Source organism: Rhincodon typus, chromosome 38, assembly GCF_021869965.1.
Source record: "Rhincodon typus isolate 14 chromosome 38, sRhiTyp1.1, whole genome shotgun sequence".
Lineage (NCBI taxonomy): Eukaryota > Metazoa > Chordata > Chondrichthyes > Orectolobiformes > Rhincodontidae > Rhincodon > Rhincodon typus.
The window spans coordinates 6,543,651-6,567,104 of NC_063369.1; the positions used below are offsets into that span (position 1 = coordinate 6,543,651).

Sequence of the window (23,454 nt, forward strand, 5' to 3'; positions counted from 1 at the left end):
GTTCTTTCTCCCATCTAGTGCTCTGCTTGACATAGTGTGGTAGGAGGGTCTCCACAACGGGCTCTGTGCCCACCGACACCCCAGCACCGCAATCCATTCCAGGAGCCCTGCTCCAGGCACTGCTGCAAGAAGTAAGCAGGGTTCCACCTTTAATTTATGCAGCAAAAAGCTCCAACCATGTGTGAGCTGTTTCCGATAAGGAAATTGAAAGTGAAAGAAAGACTCGATACAGATGTAAAGCAGTGAGCAGCAAATGAATGTTAATACATTCTTTTAGATCGTTTTTTTCACCATTACGTGGGACGATCAGCATGCATCAAGACATCAGTGAAGATGATATTGAGGTGCCTTTTCCAAATAATATTAGTAATGGCTGTCTGTTAGCGTTTGGTCTATTGCAAAGATAAGCTGTTCAGTGGTATGACATGAGCGGGTGATGAGTGCCCCTTACAATACCATAAAGTTAGGACAGGGCCAGGCTAGGAAGTACTTATTAACACCACGTGTGGTTTAAGACTTAGCACTCTTCCCCATAAAATATGTTGATGCCACGGGGTTGGATGGTGTATTAAAAAATTCTATATTTGAGTCTGAAAATGTTTTTGTTAGGAAAGGGGTTTGGAACCAAGGCAGAAGTTGGGATTTTTATCAGGATCCGCAATGATCTATTTGAGTTGTGGAACAGTTTTTTTTGGGGGGGGTGGGGGGGCGGGTTCTTCCTGTACCTATGTTCTCAAGACTGGTCACCTCCGACTAGATAGTGTTTTACTCCTTTGCAGAAGCGCAGAAACATAGCTAGATGAAGGAGATGGGAAGTAGGCAGAGAATAACAGATAAGCAAGACAGTGCGTGGTTTTTGACAACAGAAATGGCCTCATTTAAACCTCTCACACTTGTATCCTGTGGGGTGAATGTAATTTTAAAGCTCGATGACTGTCTATGTTATTGCAAAATAATTTTTAAAAATTGCTTTATTAATTGCTGCTAGGATCACCTCAGTGGTTAAAGGCACTTTTTGAGGTGGATCCCTGGCTCCGTGACTAATCTGTGCTGGCTTAGCTGGTCTCCGGTTGAAGTAGACGTGTCGATAAAGGGAGGGAGGGAGGGGCCAGGATTGGCAGATACGGCTCCCGATTTCAAAATGGTGGAGCGCAGTCAGAAACTGGGGCTATGCAGTGATGGCCGCTCACAGTGGAATATAACACTGATAACTCCAGGTGGCCAACTGGAGCAGAGACAAACTTGAAATTAAACAAAAAAAATACATTGGCAGGGAGGGGAAAGAAAGCAGTGCCTTTATATAGCACCCCTTTTTAAAGTTTTTCGCTTTATTCATTCGTGGGATGAGGGTGTTGCTGACTAGGCAGCATTTATTGCCCAGAGGGCAGTTAAGAGTCAACCACATTGCTGTGGGTCTGGAGTCACATGTAGGCCAGACCAGGTAAGGATGGCAGTTTCCTTCCCTAAAGGGCATTAATGAACCAGATGGGCTTTTTCCAACAATCGATAATGGATTCATGGTCATCCTTAGACTCTTAATTCCAGATATATATTGAATTCAAATTCCACCAACAGCCATGGCAAAATTCTAACCCAGGTGTCCAGAACAATATCTGGGTTAACAGTCCAGTGATAATACCACTAGGCCATTGCCTCCCCATTTTGACGTGTAGACACTGTTGCAGGAAATCTGACAGCCAATTTGCACACACAAGATCCCATCAACAACAAAGTGATAGCCAGATATTTCTCAGGGTGGTGTTTGAGGAGTGAATATTGGCTAAGTGAAAATCGTGTAGAGGTGGCGATGCAGTAAGGATTGTGGTGGAATACCCGGAGCAGGACCGCCACGTGGGCCCCTGGAATACCGGGCTGGAAGCATCTGATGATGGAGACCTTCACGACCGAACAAGACTGCCTCACCAGGGCACCGCCACACTGTGCCGAGACCGCCACTTCTCCTCCATCAGGCACCCGGGCCTAGCCCACAGACATGGAGCCTCGTGCTAGCCTACGGGTCCAAGCCGGGTGGGGTCAGCCTCGCTCAAGGGAGACCCCGGGCCTGGGGTGCAACCATGTCTGACTCGTCCTTGCGTCATCGCTGCTGCCACCGGAGGCCTCCTCTTTCACTCGCCTCTTTCCAGGCTTAAAAGAGAACAAAGAGAAAAAGAAATAAAAACAAGAGAAAAAGTAAGAAGAAGCAGAAGAAAAAGAGAAAACCGACAGGATTGAACAAGCCCTGGACTCAATTCAGAACTCTGTAATGATTGAGGCCGATGTTGTGGAAGTTCCCATAGTTTTAATGTTAACCACAGTATGAACCACAGAATTCAATCCAAACTGTTAAGCTGCCCTTACAGCTGAGATTATCCAAGGAATGCTGACCTCAGCAATATCTAAATATTTACAGTCAGTGAACAGTGTCTTCACACGACTCCGTTCCATTGAACGGTTCACAGGCTAGTCCTCTCTGTGTGGATTTGTCCGACACAGCTGTGGCTGTAGGTTGTGGCTCCATCTGAAGAACATCCTCATCTCCTCATAGCACAATGATACAGCTCTCACAAGATGAGAAACAGGGCAGCTCCTCAGTAATGTGATCATCCAGCAGTTATAGCCACACAAATAAAATTCACTCAGCATCGTCCAAACTCGGGGACACTGACAGGGAGCCCAGTGGGATTTCCTCTACACGGATGTTGCAAATCCTAGCCCTGGCTCAACAACTGCTGCTCCAACCTTTTGGCTCACAAACAGTGGTGCATTGTACAGTATGGCAGCAATAATGTGGACCTCTTTCCCCCCAGTCCCACACTGCACTGAACACAGGGCAGGCAGTGTTACAGCCTGGGTAATGGAGTGGAATGGAGTTTCAGGGTCCAAGCTTGGAAATGAGCAACTCCTGTCTCTCGTGCAGGCTGTGGGAACTCGGAAGGTGTTTGCTACTTTGGGAATGTGGGAATACTTTGGGAATTACCATAAAAACCAGTGCTTCTGCCTCCCAGCTATTGGTTTAATCGTTCCATTGAGCAAGTGGTTTAGCAGGGGCCAGGATTTTTAGTTGACACATTAGGCCAATGTGTAAGGTGCAGATGCAGTATTTTCTGATGGCAAATGTCTTCCTCCTGTACTGTGTGGCTGTCTGTTTCAGCGTGATTGCTCTTTGAAGGGGACCATGTAACACAGCAGTGGAGCACCCCACTCCCCCCGAGAGAATGAAACACTAACTCTGCCCACTCTGCATGTGGTGGCAGCTATTTTCATTGGTGAGCCGGCTGAGGATGGAAAGCAGCAAGGTCACACTTCATAGCATGATGCCTGGGCTTTGTGTCTGCATTAAACAGCAAGGCAGGACAGTAAGGCTGTGAGCCTGTATGGCCTGAACAAGGCAGCACAGTGCAAAAAGGCAAGGCAAGGCAGAGAAGCTTCGAGGCACAAAGTGAGTGACTGCTAAGTGATCAAGCAAGGCTGGACCCTGAGCTGGGTGTCTGTCCCTGCTTACAAAGTGCCCTGGCAGTGGAATTACAATGAAAGGGACTGGCGTATTCCAAAGTGCAGCATGGAAGGTGAGTACTGTACTGCAAGAGCTGAGTGAGGATGGGCAAGGCTGGTACATGTCCAATGCCAACTTCCGTGGAGAGGGGGGGTTGCAGGTGGCCCTGAGATGTTGGTGACTGATCTCCTAGATGGAGCACCAGAGGAACAGCAGTGAGACGGAGTTGCCAAGTGCCCATTCTGAGTTTCCTGCCCAGAACATTACTAGCTTCTGTCGGACAAGTGGGAGAATGGTAAACTGCACATCAATGAAGTATAAATGGATGCAAATATGTTTCTCGTCGACATCGAGAACTCATTTCTTCCAATCGCTCCATGCTTTCCCGTCTGACCTTCTGTTGCCCACGTCATTCAGGGGCTGAGAAGATTCTATCCCCTGTGTCTGGAAATGCCTCAAGAGGTCACTCCTCTTGTGTCAGCTGCAAAGTGTAGTCCTGGCTTAGTAGTGGTCTCCTGGCCGAGGGGATGGGCACTTACCCAAGGCTGTCTCTTCACTGTTGAGAAAAACACGGTCTTTCCGATGAGAAGATAAACCAAGTCTCATCGAGGTAATGCAACAGAAACCATTGCGCTTTCTGAGGATTTATGGGGAATGGGAAAGAGGTCTGTGACAGATGCTGACAGACCTGCGAGCTTTTCCAGCAACTTTGCTTTTCTTCCTGATTTACAGCATCTGCAGTTCTTTTGGTTTTTATTAAGATAATCAGAAGATTTATCTCATGGCTCTTTAGATTGTGCAAAAATTTGTTTTATTTTTGCACATTCTTATGAACTTCCAAAGTGATTTTGTTTTGTCTGTGATAAGCCTTGGTAGATCTATGAAGTATACTATATCAATGCACCTTTGTTCATTCTTTGATCTGTGTTTACCTCAATATCAAAGGAAAGTATCAGAATGCAATCATTGTGTATGCTCTCTCCTCTCTCTCTCTCTCTCCAATAGTCCTACCTCTCCTATCTCTGCAGCTTTCGTAGGAAATCAAGAATGACAAAGTTAATGGTTAATCCCTTAACTTCAACTGAATCTTATTTCGCTGTATGTTCAGTGGTCATTCCTGCATCTCCCCAGCCTGATCCTTGTGGGTTTTCTGAAAGTACTTTTTAATCTTATAATTTATTCCCCGCTTTTTTTGGAGCTTTTTTTTCACTTTGCCAGACCATTTGCTGAGGCAGTAGCCTCCCCCTCGCAAAAGGATTCAGAAAAGTTTACAAAACTCAGTGAGCTGATGACCTGTGAGCGTCAGCAACTCATTGAACAAACAAAACTGTTTTCCCTTACAAAGAAAACATGAGGATGTCACACTGACAATCCTCAACAAGGTCATTTGTTTATTTTCCTTCATGAGGGCTGAGACCTGTTGGAATCTCCATATATAACCCACAGGATGAGGGGTCCCATTCATGTTGCAACACTGACCAAGCTTTCAAAGTACCTCATAGGCTGTAAAGCACTTTGTGATATTCTGAGGTTGTAAAAGGCGTTATACAAATGCAAGCCTTTCTCTCTGACCCAGTGTGAGTCCAGCAGTAATTACCACTGGTAAGTGAATAAGCCAGCACTAAATGAATTCACTTTTCCTATAATATGGCACATATATTACATTTTGGCCATTTAGCCCTTTTTGCCCCTCCATAAGTTAGAAGTCACATGACACCTGGTCATAACCCAAGAGGTTTATTTGAAATGACAAGCTTTTGGAGCATAGTCCCTTTCAAATAAACCTGTTGGACTATAACCTGATGTCATGTGACTTCTAACTTTGTCTACCCCAGTCCAACACCGGCACCTCCATGTTATAGCCCTCAATAAGGTCCTGGCTGATCTGATCGTGGCCTCAACTCCACATTTCCACCTGCCCAGATATCCTTTGAATCTCTTGTTAGACAAGAACCAATCTAAGTCATTCAGCATGGAAACAAGCCCTTCAGCCCAACTCATCCATGCCAACCAAGTTTCCAAAACTGAACCCGTCCCATTGCTTGTGTTTGGCCCATATCCCTGTAACCTTTTCCTATCAAGTACCTGTCCAAATGTCTTTTAAATGTTGTAATTGTACCAGCCTCCATCACTTCCCCTGGCAGCTCATTCCAAACACACACCACCCTTTGCATGAAAAGGTTGCCATTCAGGTCCCTTTTAAATCTTTCCCCTGTCATTTTAAATCAATGTCATAAGAACATAAGAACTAGGAGCAGGAGTAGGCCATCTGGCCCCTCAAGCCTGCCCCGCCATTTAATAAGATCATGGCTGATCTTTTTGAGACTCAGCTCCACTTACCCGCCCGCTCACCATAACCCTTAATTCCTTTACTGCTCACAAATTTATCTAGCCTTGTCTTAAACACATTCAGCGAGGTAGCTTCAACCGCTTCACTGGGCAGGGAATTCCACAGATTCACAACCCTTTGGGTGAAGAAGTTCCTCCTGACCTCAGTCCTACATCTGCTTCCCTTTATATTGAGGCGATGCCCTCTAGTCCTAGTTTCACCTGCTAGCGGAAACAACCTCCCTGCCTCCACCTTATCTATTCCCTTCATAATCTTATATGTTTCTGTAAGATCTCCCCTCATTCTTCTGAATTCCAATGAGTACAATCCCAGCCTACTCAGTCTCTCCTCATAATCTAATCCTCTCAACTCTGGAATTAACCGAGTGAATCTCCTCTGCACCCCCTCCAGTGCTAGTATATCTCTTCTCAAGTAAGGAGACCAAAACTGCACACAGTACTCCAGGTGTGGCCTCACCAGGACCTTATACAGCTGCAGCATAGCCTCCCTGTTTTTAAACTCCATCCTTCTAGCAATGACAGACAAAATTCCATTTGCCTTTTTAATTACCTGCTGCATCTGCAATCCTACTTTTAGCAATTCATGCACAAGGACAATGAAGTCCCTCTGCACAGCAGCGTGCTGCAACTTTTTACCATTTAAAACATAGTCCATTTTGCTGTTATTCCTATCAAAATGGATGACCTCACACTTATCAACATTGGACTCTATCTGCCAGACCTTTGCCCACAAAGTGAGGGAGGTCATCACCTCTGGGTGTCCTCTGGTTTTCGATTCCCTTACACTGGGGAAAAGACTTTGGCTGTTCACCTTATTGCATGATTTTGTAAGCCTCCATAAGGTCACCCCTCAGCATCTGACACTCCAGGGAAAATAGCCCCAGCCTATTCAGCTTCTCCCTATAGCTCCATCTTTGATGTGAATACCTCCCTTACAACACTGTGCCACATTAATGACTCTATCACAACATTAAGAATATTCAATCACCCCGCCCCAATTGCTCTCCGGAGAAGAGACTCACTCCCCTCCTTCTTTATAAACTGTTCCCCTAGCTTTAGTCGCCCTCACAAGATCCATTCAGCATCATTCCTTCTCACCATCTTATACGCTTCAATAGGTCACCTCTCTCACTCTTCTAAACTTCAATGGATATAGTTCCAACCTGTTCAACCTTTCCTCATTAAATGAACCCCCTCATCCCAGGTATCAGTCGGGTAAGCCTTCTCTGAATTGCCTCTAATGCACTTACATCCTTTCTTAATTAAGGAGACCGAAGCTGTCCACAGTACTCCAGATATGGTCTCACTAACACTCTATACAGCTGCAATTAAACTTCTCTCTTTTTATATTTCATTTCCCTTGCTTTCCTAATTACTTGCCGTACCTGCAGATTAAATCTTTGTGCATGTACCAGGACACTCAGGTCCCTCTGCAACCTTTTTCTCCCTTTGAATAGCGTGCTGCTATTCCATTCTCCCTGTAAAATTGGGCACGCTCACTAATTATAGGCTATTTGCCAAATTTTTGATCAGTCATTTAGCCCATCTTCCATCCCTTTACAGGCTCCTTATGTCCTCCTCGCAATTTACATTCCTACCTATCTTTGTGTATCAACTTTGAGATAAGTTGTAAATGGTTGAGACCGTAGCCCACTGATCCCTGTGACACTTCACTCACCACATCTTGCCAACCTAAGATCACCACAGCCCTCTGTGACAATGAGTTCCACAGATTCACCACCCTCTGGCTGAAGAAATCTCTCCTCATCTCAGTTCTAAACAGTCATCCCTTCACTCTGCAGCTGTGTCCTTGGGTCTCTCCTGCTAGTGTAAACATCTTCTCCATGTTCACTGTATCCAGGCCTCTCAGTATTCTGTAAGTTTCAATCAGATCCCCCCCTCATCCTTTTAAACTCCATTGAGTACAGACCCAGAGTCCTCAACCACTTCTCACATGACAAGCCCTTCATTCCTGAGATCATTCTTATAAACCTACTGTGGACCTTCTCCAAATCCAGACATCCTTCCTTAGATATGGGGTCCAAAACTACTCACCATATTCCAAATGCAGTTTGACCAGAGCTTTATACAGCCTCAGCAGTACATCTCTGCTCTCGTGTTCTACCCTTCTTGAAATTAATGTTAACTTTAAGGTTGCATTTGCCTTCCTAACTACCAACTGAACCTGCATGTTAACTTTAAATGGATCCTGAGCTAGGACTCCCAAGTCCCTTTGTGATTCAGATTTCTGAAGCCTTTCCCTGTTTAGATAATAGTCTACATCTCTATTCTTCCTACCAAAGTGCATAACCTCACACTTTCCCACGTTGTACTCCATCTGTCACTTCTTTGCCCACACTGCTAGCCTGTCCAAGTCCTTCTGTGGCCTCCCCACTTTCTCAACATTAACTATCCCTCCAGCTGTCTTTGTGTCATCTGCAAACTTAACAACAGTGCCCTCAGTACCTTTGTCCAAATCATTAAGGTATAACATGAATAGTTGTGGTCCCAACACTGACCCCTACAGAACTCCACTAGTCACTGGCTGCCATTCTGAAAATTTATCCCCACTCTCTGCCTTCTGCCAATCAGCCAATCCTCAATCCATGCCAGTACCTTGCCTCTAACACCATGGGATCTTATTTGGTAGCCTCCTGTGTGGCACCTTGTCAAAGACTTTCTGTAAATCCAAATAGATCACATCTATTGGCTCTCCTTTGTCTAACTTGCTCATAATTTCCTTATAGAATTCTAACTGATTTGTCAGGCATGACTTCCCCTTGACAGCGTGCTGGCTCAGCACTATTTTACCATGCACTTCCAAGAAATTTGCTATCTCCTCCATAATGATGAATTCTAAAATCTTACCAACCACTGAGGTCAGGCTAACCAGCCTAAGGTTTCCTGTCTTCTGCCTCCCTCCGTTCTTAAACAGGGCTGTTACATCAGCCAGTTTCCAGTCCCCTGGGACCCTCTCTGACTCCAGTGATTCCCGAAAGATCACTCCCAATGTCTCCACAATCGCCTCAGCTATCTCCTTCAGAACTCTGGGGCGTAGTCCATCTAGTCCAGGTGACTTATCCACCTTCAGACTTTTCAGCTTCCCCCAGAACCTTCTCCTTAGTGATGGCCACTTCATTCACCTCTGCTCCCTGACTCTTGCCCTCTCTTACCTTTTAGATATCGAAAAAAATTTTGCAATATTCTTTTATATTATTAGCTCACTTACTCTCATGTTTCAACTTTTCCGTCCTTACTGCTTTTTTTTTGTTACCCTCTGTTGTCTGTTAAAGACTTCCTAATCCTGTGGCTTCCCACTAATCTTCACCACATTATATCCTTTTTCTTCTGCTTTTACGTTGTCCCTGACTTTGCTTGTCAGCCATGGTTACCTTGTCTTCCTTTTAGTATGTTCCTTCTTCCTCGGGATGAATTTCTGCTGTGCCTCCTGAATTATCCCAGAAATTCCTGCCGTTGCTGCTCCACCATCTTCCCTGCTAGGCTTCCCTTCCTATCAACTCTGGCCAGCTCCCCCCTCATGTCTTTGTAATTACCTTTACTCAATTGTAATACCGTTACGTCTGATTCCAGCTTCTCTCTCTCATACTGCAGAGTGAATTCTATCTTATTTTGGTCTCTGCCCCTGAAGGGTTCTTTCATCTTAAGGTCCCAAATCCAGTCTGCCTGATTACACATCACCAAATCTGGAACTGCCTGTTGCCTAGTGGGCTCTACCACAAGCTGCTCCAAAAAAATCATTTCTGAAGAAGGGTCTAGGCCTGAAACGTCAGCCTTCCTGCTCCTATGATGCTGCTTGGCCTGCTGTGTTCATCCAGCTCTACACCTTGTTATCTCAGATTCTCCAGCATCTGCAGTTCCTGCTATCACCAAAAAAAATCTCGTTGACATTCCACAAATTCCTTTTCTTGAGATGCGCCACCTTCCTGATTTTCCCAGTCCACCTGCATATTGAAGACCCGCTGATTTATTGTAATAGTACGTCTCTTACTTTTCCATCTCCTGCTTTATTTTCTTCCCCACATCCTGACTACTGCTACAAAACTCCCATCAAGGTCTTTTTCCCTTTGCGATTCCTCAGCTCTACCCGCACAGATCCTAAGCCTTCTGACTCTATATCACTATATTTTGCATAACAAATTTTGAGTTGGCATTTTATCAAACGCCTTCTGCAAATCTATGTACAAAGTTTTCCCTTTATCTATATTGCTCATTACATCCTCAGTGATCTCAAATAAATTTATTAAACATTGAGTTAAGATAACTGTCCCATTGCGTTTTTTTCCAGTCTCTCTCCCTTTCTTGAGCAAGAGTCACATTCTCTACTTCCTACAGAGAATGCTGGAGGAACTCAGCAGGTCTGGCAACATCTGAGGGGAGAGAAACAGAGTTAACATTTCGAGTCCAGGATGGCCCTCCTTTGAAACTGAAATAACGTTTGTCGCACTGTCTGTTTCTGTTCTTTCACAACAGCTGGAGAAAAGTATCCGGAGGTTCAGGGAGATGTTTCATGCAAAAGTTGCTCCTGTGCCGAGAGCAAAGTCTCTGATGAGGAGGTACAACAATGACTACGACCTGGTGACTCAAAAAATCATGCAGCTGAAGGACCAGGATGATGGTATGTTTCCAACCCAAATACAAACATAGGAAACAGCTGCAGGAGTAGGCCAATCAGCCCATCAGCCTGGTCCACCATTCAATATGGTCATGGCTGATCATCCAACTCAGTCCCCTGTTCCCACTTTCTCCAACCCCCTTACCCTTTGATCCCTTCTTCCCTGACAATTATATCTAATCCCTTCTTGAAAAGTTTTAATGTTTTGGCCTCAACAGCTTTCTTTGGCAGAGATTTCCACAGGCTGACCAATTGCTGGGTGAAAAAATTTCTCCTTGCTTCAGTCTAAAGACAGCACGGTAGCTCAGTGATTAGCACTGCTGCCTCACAGCGCCAGGGACTTGGGTTCGATTCCACCCTCGGGTGACTGTCAGTGTGGAGTTTGCACGTTCTCCCCGTGTCTGCGTGGGTTTCCTCCAGGCTATGGGGCGCTGCCAAGCCTGAGGCCAATGCCTTCAGAAAAGAAGGAGGTTAACAGCAAAAAGTTAGTGGAGAGGAGAAGCACAAGGTTACTTTAATTCAAACACTGGCCTAACTTTCCCAATTCCTTGGTCGTCCACTATAAAGCAGGTTTTTTATTTTTCTTTTGCGGTTAAAAGTAAGTGGAATTAAAGAACATGGATCCCAAGCACTAGTTATCACCTGTGTATGAGTGGAGAATTTAGCTTCTACATTCCCATTATCCAAAGAACCTGCGTTTTTTTAAAAAATCTTTCTCTATGGGATGTAGGACACAGCAAAGAAAGGGTTGTTTGAGGCCTTATTCTTGGGCAGGAAGGTATAGCAATGCATGGGTGGTCTCCTGGGCAACATGGAAACCTAAGAAATGAGCCAGTTTTCCCAAATTTGGCTGATCCATAGGGCTGAGACAAGGAAAACATTCTTCACGCAAAGAGTAATGATCAGGGGGGCCAATCCGCTGAATATATTCAAGAAAGAGATGGATTTTTTTTAGGTTTTAAAGTTATCAAGGGGATGAAGTGGGAAGATGGCATTGAGGTAAAGAATCTACCATGATCATATTCAATGGTGTGAATGGGGAAGCAGGCTCGAAGAGCTGAAAGGCCTAATTTAGCTCCTACTTTTTTCTGATCCAGTTGAACAAAACCTGATCCTCTGAAACAAGCATAACTGCAATAGATTTCTTTCTTTCAGACCCAGAGGGTGAAGCTGAGAACCAGGTAGAGCGTGGTGCAATGGATGTGGTAAAGTTAATTCTCTTTGTGCCATCTTTTCTACTGCATTCAAAGGCTGTTTGTTCAACAAAAGCCTCAAAACAACAAACGATCATAGAATGATCAACCCCAGTTCCAGTTGTCCATCAATTGACACGCGGTAACTTTAAAAGTGAACGCCCCACCAAGCTGAGGTCCATGCGCACAGGAATAAAGCGAAGGATGGATACTCAGGGTTTTAGCTATTAGGGGAGGCAGATAATTCTCTCAAACAGTTGCCGATTTTGTTTCAATTTCCTTACATTTTGGCACTTCAGTTTGGGCCAGTTGTTTAAGACGATGGATGAGTTTGACGGGTTAGACACAGAGATGTTTCTGCTGTGGAGAGAGTCCGAGTCCAGTGACCATATACTAGAGGCTGACTTTTGGATCAACTATTAATTCAGGGCCACTCTTAGCCTGCAACAGATAACATGGGTTGCATAGGATTCAGAACAAAGAAACAGACCATTTGGCTCCACCAGACCATAACGGTGTTAAACCCAACCCAACATCCTTTTCAGACTAAATCTACCATTGTAACCCTCTATTAGCTTCTCTCTCAACTGCTTGACGAGCATCCGGTGGAGCACTTCAAAGAATTCTCCTGGCATCTCAGTCAATATTAATTCCCCAGCCGGTACCACTTCAGGGGAAAAAAGACAACTATCTGGTCATTTATCCTGTTGCTGTTTGTGGAATCTCGCTGCATGTACATTGGATGTCACCTCTCCCAATTGCGTTATTGGACACATCTCGAAAGGATCCTCATTGTCCGAGACACCCTAATGATCTGAGACGATCCTGACAACGGGGCCGTGTCAGCCTGGCTCAGTTAGTAGCAATCTGACCCTGTGGGTCAGAAGGTAACAACCAAGCTGGTGAAAGCTGAAGCTGACACAAGTACTGAGGCTGTGCTGCACTCGACAGGAAACCATCTTTCAGCTGAGCTACTGAAGCCAGGCCCCTTCTGCCCTATTCCGGGTGCGCATAAATGTACCTGTGGTCCCTGTTATCTGAAGAAGAGCCAGGTGAGTTCTCCCTGGTGCCCTGGCCAATCTTTATCTCCCAAGCAACCGATTGCCCTCCCATGATACGTTATGGTCTGTCGAATAGTAAACTGGATTAGATACCAAAGTTACAACAAAGTCTAAACTTCAAAATTACCTTCTTGGGTGTAAGGAACTTTAAGGCATGATAGATACTATAGAACCTCAGAGTTTATATTTGAAATGCAGTGCAAGAAGGACCTGTCTGACAAGACTGTATTTATTTTTTCACAGAATGAAGACAATGTTGACCAAGACCTCCAGGTACATAATTCACTGGGGCAAGGGAGGGTGGGGCGGGGAACGTACTCAGGTTTGGTTCAAGTGGCATACAGCGTAAAGTAAAATTAATCGTAACTTATTATTCCTGCTAACTGAGTTTACGACGCTGGGAGGAAGGAAAGTATTTTTTGATTTTTCCACAGGCGGCATGGTGGCTCAGTGGTTAGTGCTGGGACCCATGTTTGATTTGGCCCTCGGGGGACTGTCTGTGTGGAGTTTGCACATTCTCCCCGCGTCTGTGTGGGTTTCCTCCAGGTGCTCCAGTTTCATCCCACAGTCCCAAGGTGTACAGGCTAGATGGGTTGGCCATGCTAAATTGCCTCATAGTGTGCAGTTTACGGTAAATGTAGGGTTACGGGACTAGGGTGGGATGCTCTCGATGGGCTGAATAGCCTCTTTCTGCACAGTAGGGTTCCTGTGATTATGGGCCAGCTTTTATTGCCCATTTCTGATTGGCTTTGAGAAGGTGGGGCAGAGCATCCTCCTTGCTGCAGTCCATGTGCTGTGGGTTGACCCACAATGCCATTAGGGAGGGAATTCCAGGATTTTGCCTTAGCAACAGTGAAGGATCGGCAATATATTTCCAAGTCAGGATGGCGAGTGGCTCAGAGGAGAGCTTGCATGTGATATGTTCCCCCGTACCTGCTGCCCTTGTCCTTCTAGATGGAAGTGGTCGTGAGTTTGGAAGGTGCCATCAGTGGAAATTTTGTGAGTTGCTGCAGTGCATCTTGTGGATGGTGCACATTGCTACTCCTGAGTTTCGACGGGGGAGGGAGTGGATGTTGGCGGTCATGCAGGAGGTGCCAAACAAGTGGGGCTGCTTTGACCTGGATGGTACTAAGCTTCTTGTGTGGTTTTGTTTTATCTCTTGTGTGTTCCTCCACAAAGGTCCTGGAGATTGACTTTCAGCTCTTGGTGATTCCAACACAGTCTTGGAAATTTAGCAACCGTAGCCATTCAGGGGAGCATCCAAGATTCCCAACCCAGAGATCTGAGCCAATTCAATCAGCTTCCCTCTGTTATCAACCAGATGCAATGCTATTCTGCGATGGACCTCCATCTGTTAGGTTCTTTGTGGGTGGGGTGGGTTACACACCATCTCGTTTACTGAGGATTAAATGCTCCTGTGGTGAGTCCTTTTCCTTATTTCTGAATTGTGATCATGTTTCTGCTCTGCTTTCAACCAGGACGTTGCGGATCGGTTAAGGGTCCTTCCGTTAACAGAGGATAATGTGCGAATGTTCAACATGGCAAGGAGAACTGAGATTCCCTATAGTCAAAGACAATTCTCGTGCATACAGTGCGTTAGAGATTGGTGGAGGGAGGTACCAGAGAGGAAACAGGTAAGCTTATTTTTAATATCTCCTGCAAATAATTGTCTAGTTTTATTTACTATGAAACTCAAAATGTTGATCAAGTGGGGAGGTTTGAGGGGAAGGGGGTAGGGAGGAGGCTTGTAGGGAGCTGAATGGTATGTCTCTGTGCTGTACATTCTTATTAATTAGACATTTCAGAAGAGTTTCTACCTTCCAGCGTTGTATTTATTTCGTTTTTAAATTAGCTGAATTGAGAACTGGGTTAGCAGCAATAATAAATCCAGTCTCCCACAGGTCTCGAGATGTCGTTACTGTAAAAGAAGATATGATGCGGTGCCGAAGGATCAGGAGTGGGGTCTTGCTGCGTACACTTGCCAAAACTGCAGTCATTCTTTCAGGTTGGGTCTAACCACCGTGTAATCCAGTCTCATACATTCAAACTGTAGGAGATATTAGCGGATAGCTTTTGCTCATTTCCACCAGTCTGCAAACTTTGGAGCATTGCTTCTTGTGAAATAACTTGGGAAACAATGCAGGCAAACTATCACTTGTGTCATCCTGGCACCTTCCATGGTTTGGAAGGCTATTGGTCAGAATGCATTTCTGCATTGGGTGGAGCCAGCAGGTCTTGTTTGATGGGGCAGTAGCTGAGGTGGGGATTTCCCATGGTGTGCTTCACAGTTTTCATCTTCTAAAGACAGTCTCAAAGTTGTCAGTGTTAAAGAGGTCTCACCCCCACCCCTGTCCTTTACTGCTTGGATGGAGAAGGGAGGTTAGTCACAGGAGACTCCAAGCTGAGGTCTCTAATTTCCTGAGCTGACTACAATAGAAACCAGTCCTGCTGACCCCTGAGCCAATGGTCACTTTATCAGTTGTGAAAACCCCAGTGGATTTTAACTTAGTCGCTAGATACCATGTTCTAGTCTCAACTTGGAGAGGCATTGAGCTAGTACCGAGTGAGTTAACCTTTCCTTGCCTTTGCTATTTAGGACCTGGGTTCCCCTACTTTCTGTATATTTAACGAAGAGTCCTATTAAGTTCCTCCCTGCAGAGAATTAGCTTGAACCTTCTTGCATCCCTCTGAAGTGTCAGTGTTGGATCAGGAGTGTCTCTGAATCACAGGGCAATTGAGCCCCGATGTAGTGGAAACTGAGTTTCTGGAAAATATTAGGTGTGGTTTTCTACAGCAGTATGTTGAAGAACCAACTGAAGTATAGATTATTTTAGATCTTGTGTTTTTTTCCCCCTTTATCCATTCACGGGATGAGGACATCGCTGGCTAAGCCACGGTCTATTGCCTATCCCTAATTGCCCAGAGGGCAGTTTAAGAGTCAACCCCATTGCTGGAGTCACATGTCACAGGTCTGGATCTGATCTCATTATCCCATGGGCACCAGCTGAAAAAGGACCTCCAGGACAGGTAACACCCAGCAATGACAACCAGCCCCCTACACACCAGGTCTTGTTATCACATAGCCTGCCATTACACTTTCATTTATTCATTCACGGGATAAGGGCGTTGCTGGCTAGGCAACCTTTATTGCCCATCCCTAATTGCCCAGAGGGCAGTTAAGAGTCAACCACGTTGCTGTGGGTCTGGAGTCACATTTAGGCCAGACCAGGTAAGGATGGTATTTTCCTTCCCTAAAGAGCATCAGTGAACCAGATGGGTTTTTCCAACAATCAACAATGGATTCATGGTCATCATTAGTTTGTTAATTCCAGATATTTATCAAATTCAAATTCCACCACCTGCTGTGGCAGGATTTGAACCCAGGTCCACAGAATGGCTTCTGGATTAACAGCGCAGCGATAATACAACTAGGCCATCGCCTCCCTTGTTATGTAACAAGGAAAGGATAATTAATAATCTTGTTGTGAAGGAATCTTTATGAAAGTGAAATAATTCAATCCGAAGCCAGGGTGTTAAATTTGAACGAAAGAAATAACGAAAGAATGAGGGGCAAATTGGCTGAAGTGGATTGGGAAAAAAAAACATTAAAAGATATGATGGTCCATAGGCAATAATTTTTAAAGAATTATTGAATGGTTTACAGCAACTGTACATTCCTTCAAAGTGTAAAAAAACCCAAAAATGTTAGTCAACCTTGGCAAACAATGGAAGTGAATGAATGTAGAAGATTTAAAGCAAAGGTCTATAAAGTTGCCAGAAATAGTAGCAAACCTGAGGAGTGGGAGGATTTTCGATTACAGCAAAGAAGACCAAGACACTGATGAAGAAAGGGAGAATAGAATATAAATGAAAACCATAAAACAAAAACATACAAGCAAACCTCTACAGGTATGTAAAAAGGAAACATTTAGTTAAAACAAATAGGGTTCCATTGAAGGCAAAGTCAAGAGAATTTATAATGGGGAATAGAGAAACTAAGTGATTACATTCTGTTTATCTTCAGTGTAGAAAGTATAAGAAATCTCTCAGAATTAGAGGTCCAAAGGATTGGGGAAAATGAGGATTGAAAGGAATTTGGTACTCGTAAAAAGGTTGTGTTTGATAAATTCCTGGGATTGAAGGTTGATAAGTCCCGAGCCCTGGGAGTTTGGTGAGAGGAGTCAGGTGATGAAGCCTCCAGGAATTTATCCAGAGTTGGCCAATGGTAACCCATGATCGTGTTGACTCTCTCCAACACTGGCAGGAGCTATGGACAGATGGGGGTTCCTGCGCCATGCTACAGATGCCGGAATATTGTCCTTCCCATCCAAATCATTCCACCCCAACGGAATCCATCCAGATTGGGAAACAGGAGTCAGAATCCACATGGCTGCTGTGCGGAGGACTGTTACAACCGGCAAGGTAACAAACTCTGTCTTATTTTAACAACCACTTTTTAAAATTTGGTCTTCCATGAGTTGTAGGTGTGACTGGCTGGGCCACTATATCTTGTGCGTCCCTAGTTGCCCTTCAGAAGGAGATGGTGAGCTGCCTTCTTGAAGTGCTGCAGTCCTTGGAGTGTAGGGAGGGCAACAGTGCCATTAGCGAGGGAATTCCAGGATTTGAATTGGTGACGAAGAAGAAGTGGTGATTATTTCCAAGTCGGAATGGCAAGTGGTTTGGAAAGAAATTTGTGGAAGGTGTCTTCTTCCCTTCACTGTCTGGTGGTAAATGTTGCAGGTTTAGAAGCTGTCGTCAAGGTGAGCTGTGATGAGTTGTTGCAGTGCATCTTGTAGATAGTATACACTGCCTCTACTGAGCATCGGTGGTGGGGTTGGGGGGGTTTTGTGGGAGCGGTGCCAATGAAGCCGGCTGGATGGTGTCACGCTTCTTGAGTGTTGCTGGAGCTGCCCCCATCCAGGCAAGTGGGGAGTATTCCAACACGCTGTGCCTTGTAGATGGTGGACAGGATCTAGGGAGACAGGAGGTGAGTCACTTTCCATGGAATCCCCAGCCTCTGACCATGCTCTTATGGACACAGTATCTATACAGCTGGTCCGATTCCGTTTCTGGTCAATGGTAACACCCAGAATTTTGAGGGTGGGGGGGCTTCAGCGATTGTAACGCAAACAAAGGTCGGTGGTCACATTCTCTCTTGTTGAACATTGTGTGGCACAGATGTTACTTGCTGGCAAGTTTCTTCAGCTTCAGTGTGATTCTGTGTGCTTTGTTTCAAATGGCTTGAAAACTATTTGCCCATCAGTGCTTTTCATGTTTGTTCTCAATCCAACAACCTGCATTCATATAGCACCTTTAATGTGGTAGTTCACAGGAACATTACCTGATAATAGTTGACACTGAGCTGCAGTATTCTGATAGTGACTGCATCTGACAAATTTATTGGATATTTTACAGAGGTAAGATAATGGTGGCATTTGTATAGTAAAGGTCTGTTCTGCAATCAGTCACAGTGTTTTATTTTTCTGTTTTCTCCATACTGACTGGAAAAGGTCCAGTTTTCCTCTCAAAACTCCAAAGGTAGACCTTGAGTTGCAGTTAAGCTTGTATAGCCAGGGATTGCAGTCTCCCCAAAGCCTGCCCATTATCTACAAGGCAAAGTCAGGAGTGTGATGGAATACTCCTCACTTGCCTGGATGGGGGCAGCTCCAACAACACACAAGAAGCTAGACACTGTCTAGGACAAAGCAGCAAACTTGATCGGCACCTCACCTTAAAAGTTCAATTTCTCCATCACTGGTGCACCGTGACAACTTATGTGTCACCCACAGGATGCACTATTGAGATTGCTAAGCCTCCTTCAATAGCATTTTTTTATATTTGCAACTGCTAGAAGGTCAAGGGGTGGAGATACATGGGAAGACCACTGTCTGGAAGTTTCTGTTCGGGCCACTCACTATCGCAATTTTGGAATTAAATTTGTCATTCTTTCTGCTGGCGGGTCAAAATCCTATAGATTCCTTCCCAACAGCACTGGGGGTGTCCCTGCAACACACAGGACTGCAATGGTTTAAGAAGTTGGCTCACCACACCTTCCTAAGGGTAATTAGCCCTGACCTAACTAGCAACATCCTGAAATTTTTTTTTTAGCAATGTCTTGTACATATGAGCAAAACAGCAGTTTGGAAAGATCGAAGCTGCTCTGATTGTGACTTCAATCCACTTTCTTAGCCACACCAATGCCCTTGTTAGACAGGAATCTACTGACTTCTGCCTTAAGGTTATCCAATGACCCCGCCTCTTCTGCTGTTCCAAAGACCCTCAACCCTCAGAGAGAGGAAATTTCTCCTCACCTCCACCTTGTGATGTAGTTCTGATCCCTTCTCTCAAGGGAAGCATCCTTTCAGTATCCGCCCTATCAACTCCCCTTAAGGTCTTGGATACTTCAAAAAAGATCAACGCTCATTCATCTGAAGTCCAGTAAACACTGACCCAGTCTGTTCAGCCTTTCCTCACAAGATCACCCCCTCATCCCAAGAACCTGTCACACGGACTTTCTGTGAACTGCTTCTAAAGCAGTTGGGTCCATTCTTAAATAAGGAGTCCAGTACTGCACACCATTGCGAGATTTCCTCCATAAGAATTAATTTCTTGTCAAGATCATAGAATCATAGAATCCCTACAATGCGGAACCAGGCCATTCGGCCCATCGAGTCCACACTGGCCCTCCAAGGAGCATCCCAACCAGTCCCAGCCCTATTCCTGTAACCCTGCATTTCCCATGGCGAATCCACCTAGCCTGCACATCTTTGGACTGTGAGAAAGCCAGAGCAGCTGGTTGATAATTCAACTTTTAAAAAAATCACATTAAGATTCAACTATATACCTAATTATCTATCTTGACAGCACTTCCAATTCCCAAATGGCCATTCAGCTTCTCTCAAATTAAATATATCCTGTGGCAGCCAACACTGAGATGTCATTCCAGCTCTCAAAATGTCAAGGCCTCATTGCCCAAGGAAACAAAACGATTGAGACCTCCCCTCCTCTCCAATGCTAGTTTTAAAAGGTGGCTTTGAGTTAATATTCCATAATAACAAAGAATTCCCTTGCCTCTTGTAGAACCCTATGTTCCTGGTACACACTGTGTTCATCCTAGGACACGGCAAGTACGCGGTTTACCCAGAGTGCTGTATTCCAGCCAGAACCATGAGTCTACAGGCTCTACTGTGGCCAGCTGTATCAGCCAAGGCTCCTCAATGGAGTGCGACATTGAAGAAATCATACAGGAGGATCTGAGGGCAATCCCAGAGGAAGATGAAGATGAAGATGAAGATGAAGATGAAGATGAAGATGAAGATGAAGATGAATGAATTGCATGAGCTGCAACTCCTCCACAGGAGCCATCTTGTCCCTCGGAATCCATGATGAGGATGAGCCAAGAATGAATGCACAGTGGAATTGGGAGACATTCCCATTTTGAATGTTGGAACCCAGGCGGAGAAGACTGAGGCTCTGCAGGCCATTGTAAAGCTTGAATAGCCAGTAGAGTTTCGGTAATTTGTTCGTGAAAGCATTCTTGCTTTGAACTGTTTATCCTTTGCAGGAATCATTTCATTAAACAGTCTCCCAAATATTAGTTGCTTTCACGATTATTTTTTGTTTTTAAATGTTATGTCTAAAAGGAAAACATGCATTAAACATCATAGTGTAGGAAGATAAGGACTGACATGAAAACCTAAGAAACAGGAGCAGGAAGAGGCACACAACCCTTCCAACCTACTTTACCATTTAATAAGATCATGGCTGATCTGTATTGACTCCATCTTCCTGCTCTAACCTCTTTGTCCCTCCATTTCCTTAACTGCTTAAAAGTCTATGAATCTCAATCTTGAGTAAATTCAATAACTGAGTATTTACAATCCTTTAGCTTAGAGGATTCTGAAGATTCATAGTCCTTTGTTTGAAAGGATTCCTATCATAAAGGTTGACACAATATAGTGAAATGAGTGGTAAAGTTGAAGAAGTTCTGTACATATCTGTAAAGAATCTGAACTTCAGGCATGGGTTTTGCTTCCCAAGAGTTAATTCCTTCTCAAGAACTCAAAAGCAAAATTTCCCAAAGCATCACAATTAGATTGAAGCGAATATCTAATTATCGAACTTGACCAATTTCAGGAGACAGGGACCAGTTCTGCTTTTATATTCAGATTAGAGATTGGTTCACCTTCAAGTAGAGACACACAGCAAAGAAAAGGAGTAGAAATGTCTGATCTTCATTGTGTCGCTAATACTGATCCCGTCATCCTAATGGAGGAAGCCATGGACAACATTGTTGTGTCGCGAGATTGTTGACTTGCTCGCTGAGCTGGTTTGTTATCGTTCAGACGTTTTGTCACCATGCTAGGTGACATCATCAGTGGAACCTCCGATGAAGCGATGTTATTCTACTCTGCTTGGAATTTATACTGTCTGGTCCGTTACAGTGAGTTGTGTCATTTGCAGTTTTGATCTGTATGGGTTGTATATGGGGTCCAATTCTATATGTTTGTTGATTGCATTATGGGTTGAGAACCATGCCTTTAGGAATTTCCGTGTGTGTCTATGTTTGGCTTGGGCTACTATGGTTACCTTGTCCCAGTTAAATTGATGGCCTTCATTGTCTGAATGTACCGATATTAAGAAGAGTTTGTCGTGCCGTTTTGCTGCTAGCTGATGTTCGTGTATTCTGATGGCTAGTTTCCTTCCTGTCTGTCCGCTGTAATGTTTGTGGCAGTCGTTGCACGGTATTTTGTAAGGCCATCAGTTTAACTGGGACAAGGTAACCATAGTAGCCCAACCAAACATAGCCATGCACAGGAATTCCTAGAGGCATGGTTCTCCACCCGTAATGCAATCAACAAACATATCGAATTGGGCCCCATATACAAACCCATACAGATCAAAACCGGAAATGAGACTACAGTATAAATTCCAAGTGGAGTAGAACAACATCGCTTCATCGGAGGCTCCACTGATGATGTTACCTAGCATGCTGACGAAACGTCTGAACAAAAACAAGCCAGCTCAGTGACAAGTCAACAAACTCACCCACACTCGAGCTACAGATCTTTGCCAAAACTTTAAATTGTTGTGTAGCATATACCTACACAATAAACAGGTTTACAAAATCGGCTCACCACTACCTTCCTGAGGGTAACTGGTGATGGGCAATAGATGTCGACCTAGCCAGAGACATCCCACGAATTGGTAATAAAATCTAAGCTGGCCCCACAACCAGCTCGATTCCTATAGCTTAATGGGATATTATTTACAAAGCTCAATCAACCTTCAGGCTGGCTAGAGAAGATCCTGTCTTGTCAGTGTTAAACATTTACTTAGGAAGTTGTCCATTGGGAATTGTAGCAAGTTCTGGCTCTCCTATGAAAATAACGAAGATGTTTGAGAATAGACTTAAAGAAAATCCACCCTCCACTATTTTCTTCCCTTCTTTCATTCTCTCGTCCCTCTTTCCCCCTCTCTTAATCCTTTAGACCCCTTTCCCTCTATCCATTTCCATGGCCCCTACCCCTCTCACTTCTGTCTGTTTCCCCCATCCCTCTCTCTCTCTATACTTTTTCTTCCTCTGTCTCCTCACCAACACTTTCTTCTTCTCTGTCCCCTCTTTCTTCCTCCTATCTTGACCCCTTAGCCTCTCTTTCCAACTTCCCCTCCTCTCCCCTACTTTTCCTCCCTGTCTCCCCTTCAACCCCTCTGCTGTCTTGCCACTCTATTCTCTTTCTCCCTCCTCTTCCTGCCTTCCCACCTTAAACCCCCCTTCCCCCTCTCTCTTGTGTCTACCACTCTATCCACATCTCCCACTTTGCCCCTTTGTTTCCTCCCCCTCTCTCTTGTCCCTTCTCCCCATTCCCCCCTTCTCTTACCCCCCCATTCCTATTAAGCAGTACTGCCACTGGCCACAATGTGGTGCTACTGAGCACCCCAAGGAGCGAGCAGTTCATGCTCAACCTCAGCCAGAAAGGTAGAACTAGGTTTGAAGCTAATTAATAACAAATATCTTTATTTTAAAAAAAAGCTGCCTTATAAAAAGAAAGAGGCATGTTGAGTTTCCTGCCTATTATCATTGTCCAGAGTGGATTTGAGCTAATCCACATTCTGCAGCACCTAATAAGTTTAAAAGCTACATTAGGCCTCAAAATGTGAAGTTACATGATTAATTTTTCATTTTTGCTTTTGTGCCTTTTTTTTGTGACCTGGTACCATTTTACAGTTTGTACCTTGGAAACCGAAGATTTCGTTCTGTTGCTTAATGACTCAGTCTCTAACTGGCAATAAAAACATTGATTGCCAACAATTTCTTTTTATATCTAAGCTTCAAAATCTCCCCTCCCCCTACCGCATCCCAAAACCAGTCCAGCTCGTCCCTGCCTCCCTAACCTGTTCTTCCTCCCACCTATCCCCTCCTCCCACCTCAAGCCGCACCTCCATCTCCTACCTACTAACCTCATCCCGCCCCCTTGACCTGTCCGTCCTCCCTGGACTGACCTATCCCCTTCCTAACTCCCCACCTACACTCACCTTTACTGGCTCCATCCCCGCCTCTTCGACCGGTCTATCTCCTCTCCACCTATCCTCTCCTCTATCCATCTTCTATCCGCCTCCCACTCTCTCCCTATTTATTTCAGAACCCCCTTCCCCTCCCCCTTTTCTGATGAAGGGTCTACGCCCGAAACGTCAGCCTTTCTGCTCCTATGATGCTGCTTGGCC

The 23,454-nt window shown here is 44.8% G+C and overlaps 1 protein-coding gene across 2 annotated transcripts; it reads left to right on the forward strand.

Moving 5' to 3' along the window:
- The first annotated feature begins 106 nt into the window (after nucleotides 1-106).
- On the forward strand, nucleotides 107-20,323 carry LOC109921376 (shiftless antiviral inhibitor of ribosomal frameshifting protein homolog). 2 transcript variants are annotated; one of them, XM_048618074.1, is made up of 8 exons: nucleotides 107-344; nucleotides 10,334-10,478; nucleotides 11,631-11,680; nucleotides 12,973-13,002; nucleotides 14,208-14,363; nucleotides 14,631-14,734; nucleotides 16,994-17,151; nucleotides 19,810-20,323. In XM_048618074.1, exons 1-8 carry the CDS (start codon nucleotides 258-260, stop codon nucleotides 20,058-20,060), a joined length of 981 nt encoding a protein of 326 aa, XP_048474031.1. In that variant the 5' UTR covers nucleotides 107-257; the 3' UTR covers nucleotides 20,061-20,323. The 2 variants fall into 2 exon arrangements, with proteins under 2 accessions (XP_048474031.1, XP_048474030.1); XM_048618073.1 differs by having other exon boundaries at nucleotides 217-344; nucleotides 11,631-11,656.
- Nucleotides 20,324-23,454: the final 3,131 nt, after the last annotated feature.